Source organism: Musca autumnalis, unplaced genomic scaffold, assembly GCF_047663935.1.
Source record: "Musca autumnalis isolate F117 unplaced genomic scaffold, ASM4766393v1 scaffold_3, whole genome shotgun sequence".
Taxonomy (NCBI): domain Eukaryota; kingdom Metazoa; phylum Arthropoda; class Insecta; order Diptera; family Muscidae; genus Musca; species Musca autumnalis.
This window is the reverse complement of record NW_027411866.1, coordinates 9015744-9032526: the sequence shown is the minus strand read 5'-3', so window position 1 is coordinate 9032526 and position 16783 is coordinate 9015744. Positions and strand designations below refer to the sequence as shown.

The window sequence follows — 16783 nt, the reverse complement described above, 5'->3', positions numbered from 1 at the left end:
AGGAGACCCGTACAGAGTTCTTTTGTTCCATATAAGACCCCAACAGAGACCTTCTTTTCTATTGAAGACACCTACAGAGATCTTCTGTTTCATAGAATTCCCTGTAGAGGGCTATTATCACATAGAAGATCCCCACAGAAGTTTTTTTTCGTAGAAGATCCCTACAGCGTCCTTATATTCCATAGAAGCCTTCTTCAGAGGCTTTCTATTCCATACAAGACACCTACAAAGGCCTTATTTTCTATAGATGACCCTTCGGAGGTCTTTTATTCCATGGAAGACCCCTTCAGAGTCCCTCTGTTCCATAGGAGACCCCTTCAGTGCCCTTCTGTTCCATAGGTGACACCCACAGATGACTTCTTATTCATAGACGACCCATACAGTGGTATTTTATTCCATGAAAAGACCCCCACAGAGGCCTTCTTTTCTATAAAAGATACCTACAGAGGTCTTCTATTTTATAGAAGCCTTATAGAGGCCTTCTGTTTCATAGAAGACCCCTATAGAGGGCTTTTATCGCATATCAGACTACTACAGAGGATTTTTCCATAGAAGATTCCTGCAGCGACCTTCTATTCCATAGCAGCCTCTTCAGAGGCTTTCTATTCCTTACAAGACACCTACAGAGGCCTCTATTCCATAGACGACCCTTCGGAGGTCTTTTATTCCATGAAAGACCCCTTAAAGTTCTTCTGTTCCATAGGAGACCCCTACTGAGAAGACCCATACAGAGGTATTTTATTACATATAAGACCCCCACAGAGGCCTTCTTTTCTATAGAAGACCCCTATAGCGGGCTTTTATCACATAGAAGACCTCCACAGAAGTTTTGTTCCATAGAAGATTCCTACATAGAAGACCCCTTCAGTGCCCTTCTGTTCCATAGAAGACCCATACAGAGCTCTTTTATTCCATATAAGACCCCACAGAGGTATTTTTTTTTAAAGAAGAGGCCTACATAGGCCTTCTGTTTCATAGGGGACTCCTACAGATGCTTTCTGTTCCTTACAAGACAAATACAGAGGCCTTCGATTCCATAGACGACCCTTCGGAGGTCTTTTATTCCTTGGAAGACCCCTTCAGAGTCCGTCTGTTCCATAGAATACCCATACAGAGGCCTTCTACTTTAAAGAAGCCTCACAGAGGCCTTCTGTTTTATAGAAGACCCCTATGGAGGGCTTTGATCACATAGAAGACCGCCACAGAGATCTCTACAGCGGCCTTCTATTCCATAGAAGTCTCCTTCAGAGGCCTCTTATCACGTAGAATACCACTATTTCTAGGAAGACAGTCATAGTAATTATCGTGCTTGAAGAAGACGCCCTCCAGCTCGCTATAAAGACGTGTTTCCCAGCTCGTCTATAAAGACGTGCTTCAATTCGTCTATAAAGACGTGTTTCAGCTCGTCCATAAAGACGTGCTTCAGCTCGTCTATAAAGACGTGCTTCAGCTCGTCTATAAAGACGTGCTTCAGCTCGTCTATAAAGACGTGCTTCAGCTCATCTATAAAGACGTGCTTTAGCTCGTATATAAAGACGTGCTTCAACTCGTCTATAAAGACGTGCTTCAACTCGTCTATAAAGACGTGTTTCAGCTCGTCTATAAAGCGAGCTTCACAGCTCGTCTATAAAGACGTGCTTCACAGCTCGTCTATAAAGACGTGCTTCACAGCTCGTCTATAAAGACGTGCTTCACAGCTCGTAATTAAGACGTGTTTCACAGCTCCTCTATAAAGCGTGATTCTTAGCTCGTCTATACAGACTTGCTTTCCAGCTCATCTATAAAGACGTGTTTCAGCTCGTCTATAAAGACGTGCTTCAGCTCGTTGAGAAAGACGTGATTCAGCTCGTCTATAAGACGAGCTTCACACCACTTTTATAAGGACGTGCTTCACAGCTCGCCTATATAGACGCGCTTCACAGCTAGTCTATAAAGTCGAGCTTCACTGCTCGCCTATAAAGACGTGCTTCGGCTCGTCTATACAGACGTGCTTCACAGCTCGTCTATATAGACGTGCTTCACAGCTCGTCTATAAAGACGTGCTTCACAGCTCGTCTATAAAGACGTGCTTCACAGCTCGTCTATAAAGACGTGCTTCACAGCTCGTCTATAAAGACGTGCTTCACAGCTCGTCTATAAAGACGTGCTTCACAGCTCGTCTATAAAGACGTGCTTCACAGCTCGTCTATAAAGACGTGCTTCAGCCCGTCTATAGAGTCGTGCTTCAGCTCGTCTATAGAGACGTGCTTCAGCTCGTCTATAAATAAGAATTTAATTTCGTCTAAAAAAGTCTATAAATAGGAATTCTGAAGATGGCATATAAACATGTGCTTTAGCTCGTCTATAAAGACGTACTTCAGTTAATCTATGATGCCGTGTTTCTGCTCATCTATAATGCGTTCCTCAGCTCGTTTATAAAGACACGCCCAAGATTGTCTATAAAGACGTGCCTCTACAAATTCAATGCCTTTCCAGCACTCACCATCACATTTTTCTGAATTCCTCTCGTCTATGAGAATACAATCAATGAGATTGTTTGATTTTGAGACATCTTAGAGCCTCTGTTTGTTGCAATGCCCTCTTTACGATTTATATATCTTTGAATTTATATTGTATTTTAAATAATTGTTTTTAAAGAAAATGTTCTTCTTCTTCTCCCTAAATTTTGAGAGTAGTTTGTAAGTAAAACCACATTTGTTCTAAGAGAGAAAACGTTTTTGTTATGAAAGTTAATTGTTATCTAAGTTTGAAGTTTTTCTATTCTATTTACTTAGTTTTAATATTTTCCTATATAGGCTAATATTTTTAATTTATTATTTTTTATTATTTCTAATATTTATTATAAACTAAAACCTACCAAAAAACTAAAAAAAAAACAAATTATGTGTACTGTGTATTTGTAAAACTAAAAATCCAAAAAAAACAACAACGATTACAAAATTCGTTTTTAGGGTGATATTCACCGGAATCTACACATTTGAATCAGCTGTTAAAGTGATGGCACGAGGTTTCATTTTATGCCCGTTTACGTATCTTAGAGATGCATGGAATTGGCTGGACTTCGTAGTAATAGCTTTAGCGTGAGTTTTATTATTATAATTATTAAAAAACAATTTAATGTTTTATAATTTGGTTTTTAATTTTGTTTTTTATCATTTTTCTTTTTAATTTCACCTAACAACAACACTCAAAATTAAAAAAAAAACATTATCACCTCAAAACTCAATTTCGTTGCAACATTTTTCTTTCGGTTAGCCATAACGAAAAAAAAACTACAAAAAAAAATCTACTACAACAAAAAACACTTTTCAAAACAGTAACAACAAATTAGAAAAATCATTTAAATTACAAATTTGTTAATATGTTTATTCAACTCCGTTATTTCATACTCTCCCTCTAATCGTCTTCATATTAATTACATTTTTTAAATAATTGTCCAGTAATTTTTAAATATATTTGTTTCCCATCATAGAAAAGGTCCCCTCTATAAACCTCGTTTCCCCATACTCATATATATTTGACTATATATTCGTATATAATCCATAGTTAAATGTAATTAATTCATTATGGAAAATCAGTTAACCCTTTTTTGTCCATCGTAAAACCAGAAAGTAGTTTTTGTTTTAACAGAGAATTTGTATTTAAAGAAAACGTAACATAACCATTAAAGCTCAGTTCATATATAACCGCCACATATATATTTGCCAATATCTATATAAACAGATATTTATCAAAGTAACTACATACATATATTTAATCACTATATCATAGATTTATTTTTCAGTTCATTTTTTATATATAGTTTTCTTTTATTTTCCAACATTTTTCATTATTTTTAAACATTAACAACAAAATTGTCATTGAAACGAGGGCCATGTGAAAAATTTCAACATTTTTGAACGAAAAACTAGCTTCAAGTCGCTCAAATAGCTCCTGGTTTTTGTCAAAATAATTTTTCAAGCAAAATTCGGATATAAGCAACAGTTTCTTATAAGTGATTTTTCATTGAAAATGTCTTATTTTTGTCCCAAAAACTATATAACATTGTTTTAGATACAAAATATGAACTTTTCAATAAAAATCGTTTATAAGTAACAGTTGCTTATAAGCGAATTTTTTCCAAAATCTCTCAAATTATGTACCAGAAACACAAATAAATTATTAGCATGGAGCCAAAAAAATTTTTGGCTCAATTTTATTGGTAAACATTTCCGAATATTGCCATTTTTCACAATCCTCGTTTTCCAACATCAATCCATCATTCAATTTAATCCACTAACATTGAATTTTTCTTTTCATATTAATTTTCAATTTTTTTTAGTTTGATAAAAAAACTAATATCCTGTATAAACTATTTTTTTAGAATTTGTATGATAGCAATTGAAAATTGTTGTGTGTATTAATCTCTTTTTATTTTTCTTTTGGAAAACAAAAAAAACCAAACCCAACTTACCAAAACATCCCAACATACTACACTCAAACCAACACCACCTCTGAACCACTTCTGAATTCAAAAAAACCTCTCCCTTTGCACCATCACAGTTATGTGACTATGGGTATAGATTTAGGTAATCTCGCAGCTTTGAGAACATTTAGGGTACTGCGAGCTCTGAAAACCGTAGCCATTGTGCCAGGTAAAGTAGATGTTAATGACTAACAAAACAAATCTCCTCTTTAAAACCCATTTTTTTAAATTTCCATACAATTTTATCGTTAATAATTGTTTGTGTTCCCTCCTCCTCCACAGGTCTAAAAACCATTGTCGGTGCTGTCATTGAATCTGTAAAAAATCTACGCGATGTGATAATTTTGACAATGTTTTCCTTATCAGTGTTTGCACTGATGGGCTTACAAATCTATATGGGTGTTCTAACACAAAAGTGCATTAAACGATTCCCCCTCGATGGCAGTTGGGGTAATCTAACCGATGAAAATTGGTTTCTACACAATAGCAACAGTTCCAATTGGTTTACGGAGAATGATGGTGAATCATATCCGGTGTGTGGGAATGTATCTGGTGCGGGGTAAGTTAATGAAATTTTTTCAATAAAATAAAAAGAAGCGAATTAATATATGTAGAAGAACCCTACAGAGACCTTCTTTTCTATAGAAGACCCCTATAGAGGCCTTCTATTCCATAGACGACCCCTATAGAGAAGTGCCTTTCCGTAGAAAACCAATATAGAGACCTTCCGTTCCATAGAAAACCGCTATAGAGACCTTATATTCCATAGAAGGCCACTACAGAGGCCTTCCGTTCTATAGAAAACCGCTATAGAGACTTTTTATTCCATCGAGGACCCCTACAGAGGCTTTTTGTTCCATAGAAGACTATTAGAAAGGCCTTCTTTTCCATAGAAAACGTCTAGAGAGGCCTTCGATTCCATAGAAGACTACTACAGAGTTCTTTTGTTCCACAAAAAACCCCTGTAGAGGCCTTCTATTCCATAGAAGACCCCTACGGATGTATTCTATTTTTATTAAAGACCCCTACCGAGGTCTTCTATTCTATAGAAGACCCCTACCGAGGTCTTCTATTCTATAGAAGACCCCTACCGAGGTCTTCTATTCTATAGAAGACCCCTACCGAGGTCTTCTATTCTATAGAAGACCCCTACCGAGGTCTTCTATTCTATAAAAGACCCCTACGGAGGTCTTCTATTCTATGGAAGACCCCTACGGAGGTCTTCTATTCTATTAAAGACCCCTACGGAGGTCTTCTATTCAATAAAAGGCTCCTACGGAGGTCTTCTATTCTATAAGAGGCCCCTACGGAGGTCTTCTATTCTATAGAAGACCCATGCGGAGGTCTTCTATTCTATAGAAGACCCCTGTGGAGGTCTTCTATTCTATAGAAGACCCATACGGATGACTTCTATTCTATAGAAGACAGCTACAGAGGTCTTCTATTCTATAAAAGACACCTACGGAGGTCTACTATTCTATAAAATACCCCTACGGGGTCTTCTATTCTATAGAAGCCTCCTACGGAGATCTTCTATTCTATAGAAGCAACCTACGGAGGTCTTCTATTCTATAGAAGCACCCTACGGGGGTCTTCTATTCTATAGCAGACCCCTACGGAGATCTTCTATTCTATAGAAGACCCCTACGGAGGTCTTCTATTCTATAGAAGACACCCATACGGAGGTCTTCTATTCCATAGAAGACACCCATACGGAGGTCTTCTATTCTATAGAAGACCCCCTACGGATGTCTTCTATTCTATAAAAGACCCCTACGGAGGTCTTCTATTCTATAGAAGACCCCTACGGGGGTCTTCTGATCAATAGAAGACCCCTACGGAGGTCTTCTATTCTATAAAAGACCCATACGGAGGTCTTCTAATCTATAAAAGGCCAATACGGAGGTCTTCTATTTTATAAAAGACCCCTACGGAGGTCTTCTAATCTATAAATGGCCCCTACGGAGGTCTTCTATTCTATAGAAGACCCCTACGTAGGTCTTCTATTCTATAGAAGACCCCTACGGAGGACCATTATTCTATAGAAGACCCCTAAGGAGGTCTTCTGTCCATAGAAGACCACTACGGAGGTCTTCTATTCTATAGAAGTCCCCTACGGAGGTCTTCTGTTCTATAGAAGACCCCTACGGAGGTCTTCTATTCTATAGAAGGCCCCTACGGAGGTCTTCTATTCTATAGAAGTCCCATACGGTGGTCTTCTATTCTATAAAAGTCCCCTACGGATGTCTTCTATTCTATAGAAGAACCCTACGGAGGTTTTATATTCTATAGGAGACCCCTACGGAGGTTTTATATTCTATAGAAGATATGGAAGACCCCTACGGAGGTTTTATATTCTATTGAAGATATATAAGACCCCTACGGAGGTCTTCTATTCTATAGAAGACCCATACGAAGGACAGCTATTCTATAGAAGACTCCTACGGAGGACTTCTATTCTATAGAAGACCCCTACGGAGGTCTTCTATTCTATAGAAGACCCTAACGGAGGTCTTCTATTCTATAGAAGCCCCCTACGGAGGTCTTCTATTCTATAGAAGCCCCCTACGGAGGTCTTCTATTCTATAGAAGCCCCCTACGGAGGTCTTCTATTCTATAGAAGCCCCCTTCGGAGGTCTTCTATTCTATAGAAGCCCCCTACGGAGGTCTTCTATTCTATAGAAGCCCCCTACGGAGGTCTTCTATTCTATAGAAGCCCCCTACGGAGGTCTTCTATTCTATAGAAACCCCCCACCGATGTCTTCTATTCTATAGAAGATTCCTACGGAGGTCTTCTATTCTACAGAAACTCCTACGCAGGTCTTCTATTGTATAGAAGACCCTAACGGAGGTCTTCTATTCTATAGAAGCCCCCTACGGAGGTCTTCTGTTCTATAGAAGACACCTACGGAGGTCTTCTATTCTATAGAAGTCTCCCAAGGATGTTTTCTGTTTTACAGATGTTACCTACGGAGGTCTTCTATTCTATAGAAGCCCCCTACGGAGGTCTTCTATTGTATAGAAGCCCCCTACGGAGGTCTTCTATTGTATAGAAGCCCCTCACGGAGGTCTTCTATTGTATAGAAGCCCCCTACGGAGGTCTTCTATTGTATAGAAGCCCCCTACGGAGGTCTTCTATTCTATAGAAGCCCCCTACGGAGGTCTTCTATTCTATAGAAGCCCGCTACGGAGGTCTTCTATTATATAGAAACCCCCTACAGAGGTCTTCTATTCTATAGAAGATCCCTACGGAGGTCTTCTATTCTATAGAAGACCCCTACGGAGGTCTTCTATTCTATAGAAGACCCCTACGGAGGTCCTCTATTCTATAGAAGACACCTACGGGGGTCTTCTACTCTATAGAAGACCCCTACGGAGGTCTTCTATTCTATAGAAGACCCCTACGGAGATCTTCTATTCTATAGAAGATCCCTACGGAGGTCCTCTATTCTATAGAAGATCCCTACGGAGGTCCTCTATTCTATAGAAGCCCCCTACGGAGGTCTTCTATTCTATAGAAGCCCCCTACGGAGGTCTCCTATTCGATAGAAGACCCCTACGGAGGTCTTCTTTTCTATAGAAGACCACTACGCAGGTCTTCTTTTCTATAGAAGACCCCTAAGGAGGTCTTCCATTCTATAGAAGGCCCCTACGGAGGTCTTCTATTCTATAGAAGCCCCCCTACGGAGGTCCTCTATTCTACAGAAGCCCCCTACGGAGGTCTGCTATTCTATAGAAGCCCCCTACGGAGGTCCTCTATTCTATAGAAGCCCCCTATGGAGGTCTTCTATTCTATAGAAGCCTCCTACGGAGGTCTGCTATTCTATAGAAGCCCACTACGGAGGTCCTCTATTCTATAGAAGCCCCCTACAAAGGTCCTCTATTCTATAGAAGACCACTACGCAGGTCTTCTTTTCTATAGAAGAACCCCCTGGATGTCTTCTGTTCTATAGAAGGACCCTACGGAGGTCTTTTATTCTATAGAAGCCCCCTACGGACGACCTCTATTCTATAGAAGCCCCCTACGGAGGCCCTCTATTCTATAGAAGCCCCCTACGGAGGTCTGCTATTCTATAGAAGCCCCCTATAGAAGACCCCTACGGAGGTCTTCTTTTCTATAGAAGACCACTACGCAGGTCTTCTTTTCTATAGAAGAACCCCCCGGACGTCTTCTGTTCTATAGAAGACCCCTACGCAGGTCTTCTAATCTATAGAAGCCCCCTACGGACCTCTACGGTGGTCTTCTAATCTATAAAAGGGCCCTACGGAGGTCTTCAAATCTATAAAAGGCCCCTACGGAGGTCTCCTATTCTATAGAAGACCACTACGGAGGCTTTCTATTCTTCAGAAGACCCCTACGGAGGCCTTTTATTCTATAGAAGACCCCTTCTCAGGTTTTCCATTCTATACAAGACCCCTACGGAGGCCTTCTATACTATAGGAGACCCCTACTGGGCTCTGCTATTCTACAGAAGACACCTACGGAAGTTTTCTATTCTATTGATGACACCTACGGAGGTCTTCTTTCTATAGAAGACACCTGCGGAGGTCTTCCATTCTATACAAGACACCTACAGTGGCCCTCTATTCTATAGAAGACCCCTACGGACGCCTTCTTTTCTATTGAAGATACCTACGGAGGCCTTGTTTTCTATAGAAGAACCCTATGGAGGCCTTCTATTCTATAGAAGACCCCTACGGAGGCCTTATATTCTATAGAAGACCACTACGGAAGTCTTCTATTTTATAGAAGACTACTACAAAGGCATTATATTCCATAGAAGACGTCCTACTCAGTCCTTTTGTTGTACAGAAGACCCTGACATAGGGCTTCTATTCCAAGGAAGACTCCATCTATTCTACAGAAGGCCCCTACTTAGTCCTTTAATTCGATTTATTCTACGAGGGTACTTATATAAATAAAGATCTTTTATAGAACAGAATATCTGCCTGGGAGTCCTCCGTATTGCTCTTCAATAGAAGAGAATGCCTCTATAAGAGTATATTATGGAAAAGAGAGGCTGCATAAAGATCCTCTATAAATTATGAAGTCTACATAGCGATCTTTCATAGAAAATGAAGTCACCTTAGGGGTTTCTTACAGAAATATTTTTCTTCCTCATCACTAATCCATGTTTTCTCTCTCTCTCTCTCTTTTCTTTCCCTTCTTTTTCTTCCCAGACAATGCGGCGAAGATTACGTTTGCCTGCAAGGCTTTGGTCCAAATCCCAACTACGATTACACCAGTTTCGATTCATTCGGTTGGGCTTTCCTGTCGGCGTTTCGTCTCATGACCCAAGATTTCTGGGAGGATTTATATCAGCACGTGCTGCAAGCAGCTGGACCCTGGCACATGCTGTTCTTTATAGTCATCATCTTCCTAGGTTCATTCTATCTTGTGAATTTGATTTTGGCCATTGTTGCCATGTCTTATGACGAATTGCAAAAGAAGGCCGAAGAAGAAGAGGCTGCCGAGGAGGAGGCGATACGAGTAAGTACTAGAATTTCATGCTGCGCAGTTGCAGTTGCTAGCTGTTGTTCTGTGATGCTGCTACTGCTGCTCCTGCCATGTCATGGTGGCTCCCGCTTTATCGGTTAGCAGATATTATCAATTTCAATTTTGGTTTGGTCTGTGCAAAATTCAAATTGATAATATCTGAAAAAGCAAAACAATGCTAAGGCATTTTCTACGGGGAAAACTTCTAGAAATTTTCCTCTATAACCGATCTCGAATAGACAATGCTCAGGGGAACATTGCACCCCACCTATGTCTCGTCTTGAATTGATGTGATGTGTTTGAAATGTTCTTTTGAAGTGATTGATTCATTGATTGATGACTGTTGTGTTGTCGTTCCTTTATTTTTTTATTTCCGATTGAGTCTCCGGGATGTTTTTGCATCCCCAATGGATTTCTTATATATCTTTTTTGTAAACGTTTTTTAGCCTAACAACATTACATTCGTATACTTCTCTTTAGTTCTACTAACAACAACTTTTGAGTTTTTTTACCAAAAAACAACAAAAAAACACTACCCGTCTGTTTAAGCAGCGAAATTTGTTAATGGAATGGCAAAGAAAACAAAAACTTTTATTTTTTGGCTTTTTTCTTAAAAGGATCTGAGTTGAAATTTTGAATACCAATACCACTACGTTATTGTCGTTGTCGTTGTCCATAGTTTTGTGTTACGCTTATTGGTCTTACATTTGTTTCTTGTATGCCAGACAGAAAAAAAATCTACTAACCCCATTTCTCTTGAAATCGTTTTCTTCTTCTTCTTTTTTGACTACAAAAATCTACTCATACAACTTTCTAGGAAGCTGAAGAGGCGGCAGCAGCGAAAGCGGCCAAACTGGAGGAGAGGGCCAATGTAGCAGCTCAAGCGGCTCAGGATGCAGCGGATGCCGCGGCGGCAGCTCTGCATCCCGAGATGGCAAAGAGTCCGACGTACTCTTGCATTAGCTATGAACTGTTTGTTGGCGGTGAAAAGGGCAACGATGACAACAACAAAGAGAAAATGTCAATACGCAGCGTCGAAGTGGAATCGGAGTCGGTGAGCGTTATACAAAGACAACCAGCACCTACTACAGCACCCGCTACTAAAGTCCGTAAAGTTAGCACGGTAAGTACAACGCAGCTGGCTAATGTGCTTTCAAAGTTTTTCATTCTCTCTCTACTACTACTCGTACTACTACTACTACTGCTACTCCTATTACTCATTACTACTAACACTACTATAATACTCCTTACTCTTACTACTAGTACTTCTTAACTACTGCTGTTACTACTGAACTCTACTCAGAACTTTCACTTTACCTCTACTCTTACTTAACTTAACTTGCATACCCAACAAAAACAACTACCCATAAACATACTCTGTTACTTCCAAGTACACCTCCTCCCCACCTACATAACCCTAGTTTACTTCCACCAACAAAGTTTTATGTTTTTAGTTCCTTGAATAAAGGGTCCTCGTTTCTTTAGTTTTGAGGAGAATTATTATTATTTTTTTTTTCAATTACCCTTTGTTCAATTCTTCCATAAAATGTAAACATTTTTAGGAGTTAATTTTCATTTTAAAATAGCTTGGAAAACAAATTTTAAAGAGCTTTCTCTGCATAGATCTTCCTAAAAAATTAGACCTTTACAGTCCTTAGACGTTTAATTTAAGAAAATCCCCTCTGCAGTCCAACAAAATAACTTTAAAAGCTACGTATTATACAAAACTGTACTTTTGTATTCTGCAAATTAAAAAAGCTTGAGAGACATCTTTAAGAACTTCTAGAGAAAAAGCTTTTTGGAATCCGAAACAAAAGCTTGGTAGATATCATCTGTGGATCATATGTCCTTCATAAAGTTTTATTGCGAAACTTTCAGTTTGTCTGTCACAAATTTTAAAAGCTTACAAAAGCTTAACGGAAATTTGGAAAAGAGCTTCACATGGAAAAGAGAAGATTTAAGTGGACATGTAGACAAAAGAGAAAAGCTTTTAAGGTGCTTCTTTATAAACAGAAAGTATCGTTTGCAGAAAAGAGATATGTTCTAAAGAATAGAAAAGCTGAGCGCTACAATAGAAATTAAAAGCTTCTAATATAGAGAGATATTCTAGAAAACAGAGCTCTGATATAGACTTAAAATTTTTCCCATGGAAATCAAAACCTTCATATGTCAACTACGTGCAAAAAGCTCTACACACAGTTCTGGTATAAAGTGTAAAAGCTCAACTAGGATATTAATGGAAATTAAAAGCTTCTAATATAGAGAGATATTCTAAAGAAGAGAACTCTGATATGGACTTAAAAACTTGCCCATGAAAATCAAAAGCTTAATATGTCCTCTGTGTGCAAAAAGCTCTACACACAGTTCTGGTATAAAGCGTAAAAGCTCAAATAGGATGTTAATACTTCTGGAAGCATAGTGTTTTTTACCAAGCTTTCAGTTTGGCTTTCACAAAGTTTAAAAGCTTACAAAAGCTTAACAGAAATTTGGAGAAGAACGTCACATGGAAAAGAGAAGATTTGAGTGGACATGTATAGAAGAGAAATTGTTTTAATGTGCTTCTTTAAAAACAGAAAGTATCGTTTGCAGAAAAGAGATGTGCTAAAGAATAGAAAAGCTGAGCTCTACAATGGAAATTAAAAGCTTCTAATATGGAGAGATATTCTAGAGAACAGAATTCTGACATTGACTTAAAAACTTTCCCATGGAAATCAAAAGCTTCCTCTGCGTGCAAAAAGGTCTACACACAGTATAAAGTGTAAAAGCTCAAATGCTTAACAGAAATTTGGAGAAGAACTTCACATGGAAAAGAGAAGATTTTAGTGGACTGTATAGAAGAGAAATGTTTTTAAGGTGCTTCTTCAAAAACAGAAAGTATCGCCTGCAGAAAAGAGATATGTTCTAAAGAATAGAAAAGCTTAGCGCTGCAATAGGAATTAAAAGCTTCTAATATGGAGAGATATTCTAGAGAACAGAACACTGATATGGACTTAAAAACGTTCCCATGGAAATCAAAAGCTTCATATGTCAACTGCGTGCAAAAAGCTTCTGGTATAAAGTGTAAAAGCTCAACTAGAATATTAATGGAAATTAAAAGCTTCTAATATGGAAAGATATTCTAGAGAACAAAACTCTGATATGTACTTAAGAACTTGTGCATGAAAATCAAAAGCTTCATATGTCCTCTGCGTGTAAAAAGCTCTACACACAGTTCTGGTATAAAGTGTAAAAGCTCAACTAGAATATTAATACTTCTGGAAGCATGTTATCAAATAGAATACCTCCCTTTAAAAGGTCTCTTACAGAAGGGACTATCTTCACACAGGCCTTGAAGGCCAAAAATAGCTTCCTGTGATGAATTAAGTGGACATGTACGGAAGAGAAAAGCTTTAAAAGTCCTTATTTAAAATAGAAAGTATCGTTTGCAGAAAATAGATATGTTCTAAAGACTAGAAAATTTGAGCTCTACAATGGAAATAAAATGCTTATAATTATAGAGCGATCTTCTAGAGAACAGAACTGTGCTATGGATTTATGAACTTTCCCGTGGAAATCAAAAGCTTCATAGAGGTCTCTTATATATTATGACATTAAAAAGCTAAGTAAAAAATTCACATATAAATCAAAAGCTTCTAAAAGCTTCTTCTGGGTGCAAAAACCTATAACGGGTGGTTTTATCAAGGGCTGAGGTCAGCTCAGCCGTTGCCAGGGTCGTCTTAAGGACCCACAAACCTTAAGGAAGGAAAACACTTAGTTAAGTTTTAATGCTTTATTTATACAGTTACGAAGTATTCCGAATATTTAATGTTTCAGTATTAACAGGAGTGGTTGGTGGAATTGGGAACAGTCTCGGATTGCTCGCGGGTATTCGAGTTCGGTTTGCTGTCGGCTCGTTAGTCTTCGGATGTGGAGTTCGGCTCGGTGATATTCGGTTGGTTGTCGGCTCGTTAGTCTTCGGATGTGGAGTTCGGCTCGGTGGTATTCGGTTGGCTTTCGGCTAGGCAGGCGTCGGCTCTGTGGTCTTCGGGTTGCTACTCTGTAAAGAGAAGAGTCGGGTATAGTTAGGCAATAGAGCGAACGGATCGCAAGGAGCGAACGAATCGACATGAGCGAACGAATCGACAGGAGCAAACGAATCGACAGAAGCGAACGAATCGACAGGGGCGAACGAATCGACAGGAGCGAACGAAACGACAGGAGCGAACGAATTGACAGGAGCGAACGAATCGGCAGGAGCGAACGAATTGACAGGAGCGAACAAATCGCAGGGAGCGAACGGATCGACAGGAGCGAACGAATCGACAGGAGCGAACGAATCGGCAGGAGCGAACGAATTGACGGGAGCGAACAAATCGCAGGGAGCGAACGGATCGACAGGAGCGAACGAATCGCAGGGTCGACGGCTGTTGCTAGGTTCGCTTCAAGTGACTGCGGACAATGCCACACGTCTTATCTTGTACTTCGTTTAACGCCAGCACTCGACAAATTCAGCGACGAAAACTAAACATTTTATCCATTTGGGTTTACGGAGTGAATGAGAATTATTTGTAAGGCGAGACAACCAGGAAATACACTGAAGTTTAAATAATGTATGAATGCAGTTGTAATTATGTGTGAAGTTGGGATTATGCATGCGCTGATAAGGTAGTTTTGGATGTAATATCAGAGGGGCGGTTTTGCAATTTAGCGGTCACGTTACAAACCATTCAAAAGATCTCTTACCTAAGGGAACATCTAGAGGTAAGAGGCCTTGCAGAAATAGATAGCAAAAGCGTCGTATGTGTATGTCCTCTGCGTGCAAAAAGCTATACACCAACATATCGCAGACCTTTACTCGCGAGCAAAGAGAGCTTCTCTCTCCACTCACTAATTGGAAAACCATGCACTAACAACAGTGTTTGATCAAGTTGTTGTTGTTGTGTGGCGATTGCTGCTCTACACATGTCTGGTATAAAGTGTAAAAGCTCAACTAGAATATAAATAATTCTTGAACAGCTTCCTGAGAAGATTTAGGGCATGTACAGAAGAGAAAAGCTTTTGGGATCCTTTTTAAAAACAAAAAGTATCGCTTGCATTAAAGTAATATGTTCTAAAGAATAGAAAAGCTGAGCTCTACAATGGAAATAAAAAGCTTCTAATTATGAAGAGATATTCTAGAGAATAGAACATAGCAGAGTTCTATTCTCTAGAATATCTCTTCATAATTAGAAGAATTTTATTTCCATTGTATTAAAAAAAATTAAAACTTTGAAATCAAAAGCTTTATAGTGGTCTTATAGATTATGAAGTACAAATAAAAGCTTATGAAAGTATTTGTGAAATATTAGAGCTTTTAAAAAGCCTTTTACACCGCATAATTCAATTTAGGAGACTTTTACAGAATTGAACATCTTTGCAATTGTGATCCGTAGGAAGATGCTTCCATAAGAAATTTGAAATATATGTATAGAAGAGACAGGCCTTAAGCTAACCGACCCCAATCTGAAGCTCCGTCTTTAAATTGGAAAGTATTTACAGGGTCGTTTATAAAAAAGGAAGAACTTTACAATGTTGTTTATTTTAGTCGAGGACCGCCATGCTTCAAGGAGGAACTTTTAAAGCAGAATAGTTAATGACAGGTATTTTATAGAAAAAATTAATTCCTTGGGGAACATGGAGAGGAATTAGCGTTGCTTCGAAGCGGTCTTTAATTCAATTGTAAGACCTTCGTTTGGCTCTAAATGAATAATGCCCCAATGAGTCCCTATTCACAATAGAACACCGCCTTGGTGGTCTGTAGAGCCAGGACCAAGGCACATAGAGAAGGTAGCCGATTCGGCGAATTGCTACAACAAAGCAACTTTTGCCGTAACCAGAGCTCCGATTTACTCGCGAGTGAAAATTTGAGGGGAGGTCGTAAGTTTTATTGGGTGCAATTTTTTTGGTCGGGCTGGTGCAGGTTTATTTGGGGGTGCGATAAGTTTTTGCTTGGTGTGGTGGAGGGTGTAAGTTGTCACCCTCAAATTGCTCGAATTCAAGAAGAGTTTCACTCGCGAGTGGAATTCGAGCGAAATCGAGCGAGTATTCGGAACTCTGGCCGTAACATGTCAACATGTAATATGTCAACATTTGTAAAGAAAATCAATTCGCCTTAGCTCTTAAATTTGCAGCGAATTTGCTTCGACCAACCAGAAAACGATGTTTGTTTACATTTCACAATTTCAACAATTTGTTTTGACATTTCATGTTCAATCAGCTGGCGTGAGTCGGCTGCCTTATTCAATGTGCCTTGTCCAGGACATAGTACAAAGCTTTTAATTGCACGGTGAACACAAATTTTGGGGCAGAGATAATTCTTTTTGGAGATGAAAGCCCTTGGTGAGTATATTAAGAATTTCAAAGGACAGATCCGCCGTGAGTCGAATTTCCGCGTTATGCCGTGATGAAGGTTTTGCTAGAGACCCTGTAAGCCGTCAGGAATTAGCGTTATATCATTGTTCACTGTTGCTTTAGCTTATTTTTGAGAAGACATGTCTTCAGTCGTGGTGCAATGTTATGCACGCCCGCCTTGCACGCAAAACGTCGGTGGTTCGATTCCCCGGCCAGGCAACACCAAACATTTTTCAACGGTGGCAAAATACCCCTCAGTAATGTTGGCGACATTTCCTGAGTATTTCAGCCTTGAAAAACTTCTCTATAAGTGGTGTCTTAGGACACGCCGTTCGGACTCGGCGATAAACAGTAGGTCCCATATCATTGATCTAAATATGAATCGGGGTGCACTCATTGATATGAGAGAAGTCTCCCTTGTCCCGTATGGGATGTTGTGGAACAATGTTTTT

General features: G+C 39.2%; 1 protein-coding gene across 50 annotated transcripts in view; it reads left to right on the top strand.

Annotated features, from left to right (window-relative positions):
- Positions 1 to 16783, top strand: part of para (sodium voltage-gated channel paralytic) — a 329221-nt gene that overhangs the window by 158972 nt on the left and 153466 nt on the right. For 38 of the 50 annotated variants that reach the window (XM_073974080.1, XM_073974066.1, XM_073974064.1 and 35 more), the window contains 5 exons: positions 2952 to 3080; positions 4543 to 4634; positions 4748 to 5024; positions 9647 to 9956; positions 10780 to 11085. In XM_073974080.1, the coding sequence (XP_073830181.1) occupies positions 2952 to 3080; positions 4543 to 4634; positions 4748 to 5024; positions 9647 to 9956; positions 10780 to 11085 (1114 nt within the window). The remainder of the gene's footprint in view (positions 1 to 2951; positions 3081 to 4542; positions 4635 to 4747; positions 5025 to 9646; positions 9957 to 10779; positions 11086 to 16783) is intronic. The other 12 variants (XM_073974083.1, XM_073974107.1, XM_073974091.1 and 9 more) reach the window with 1 other exon arrangement.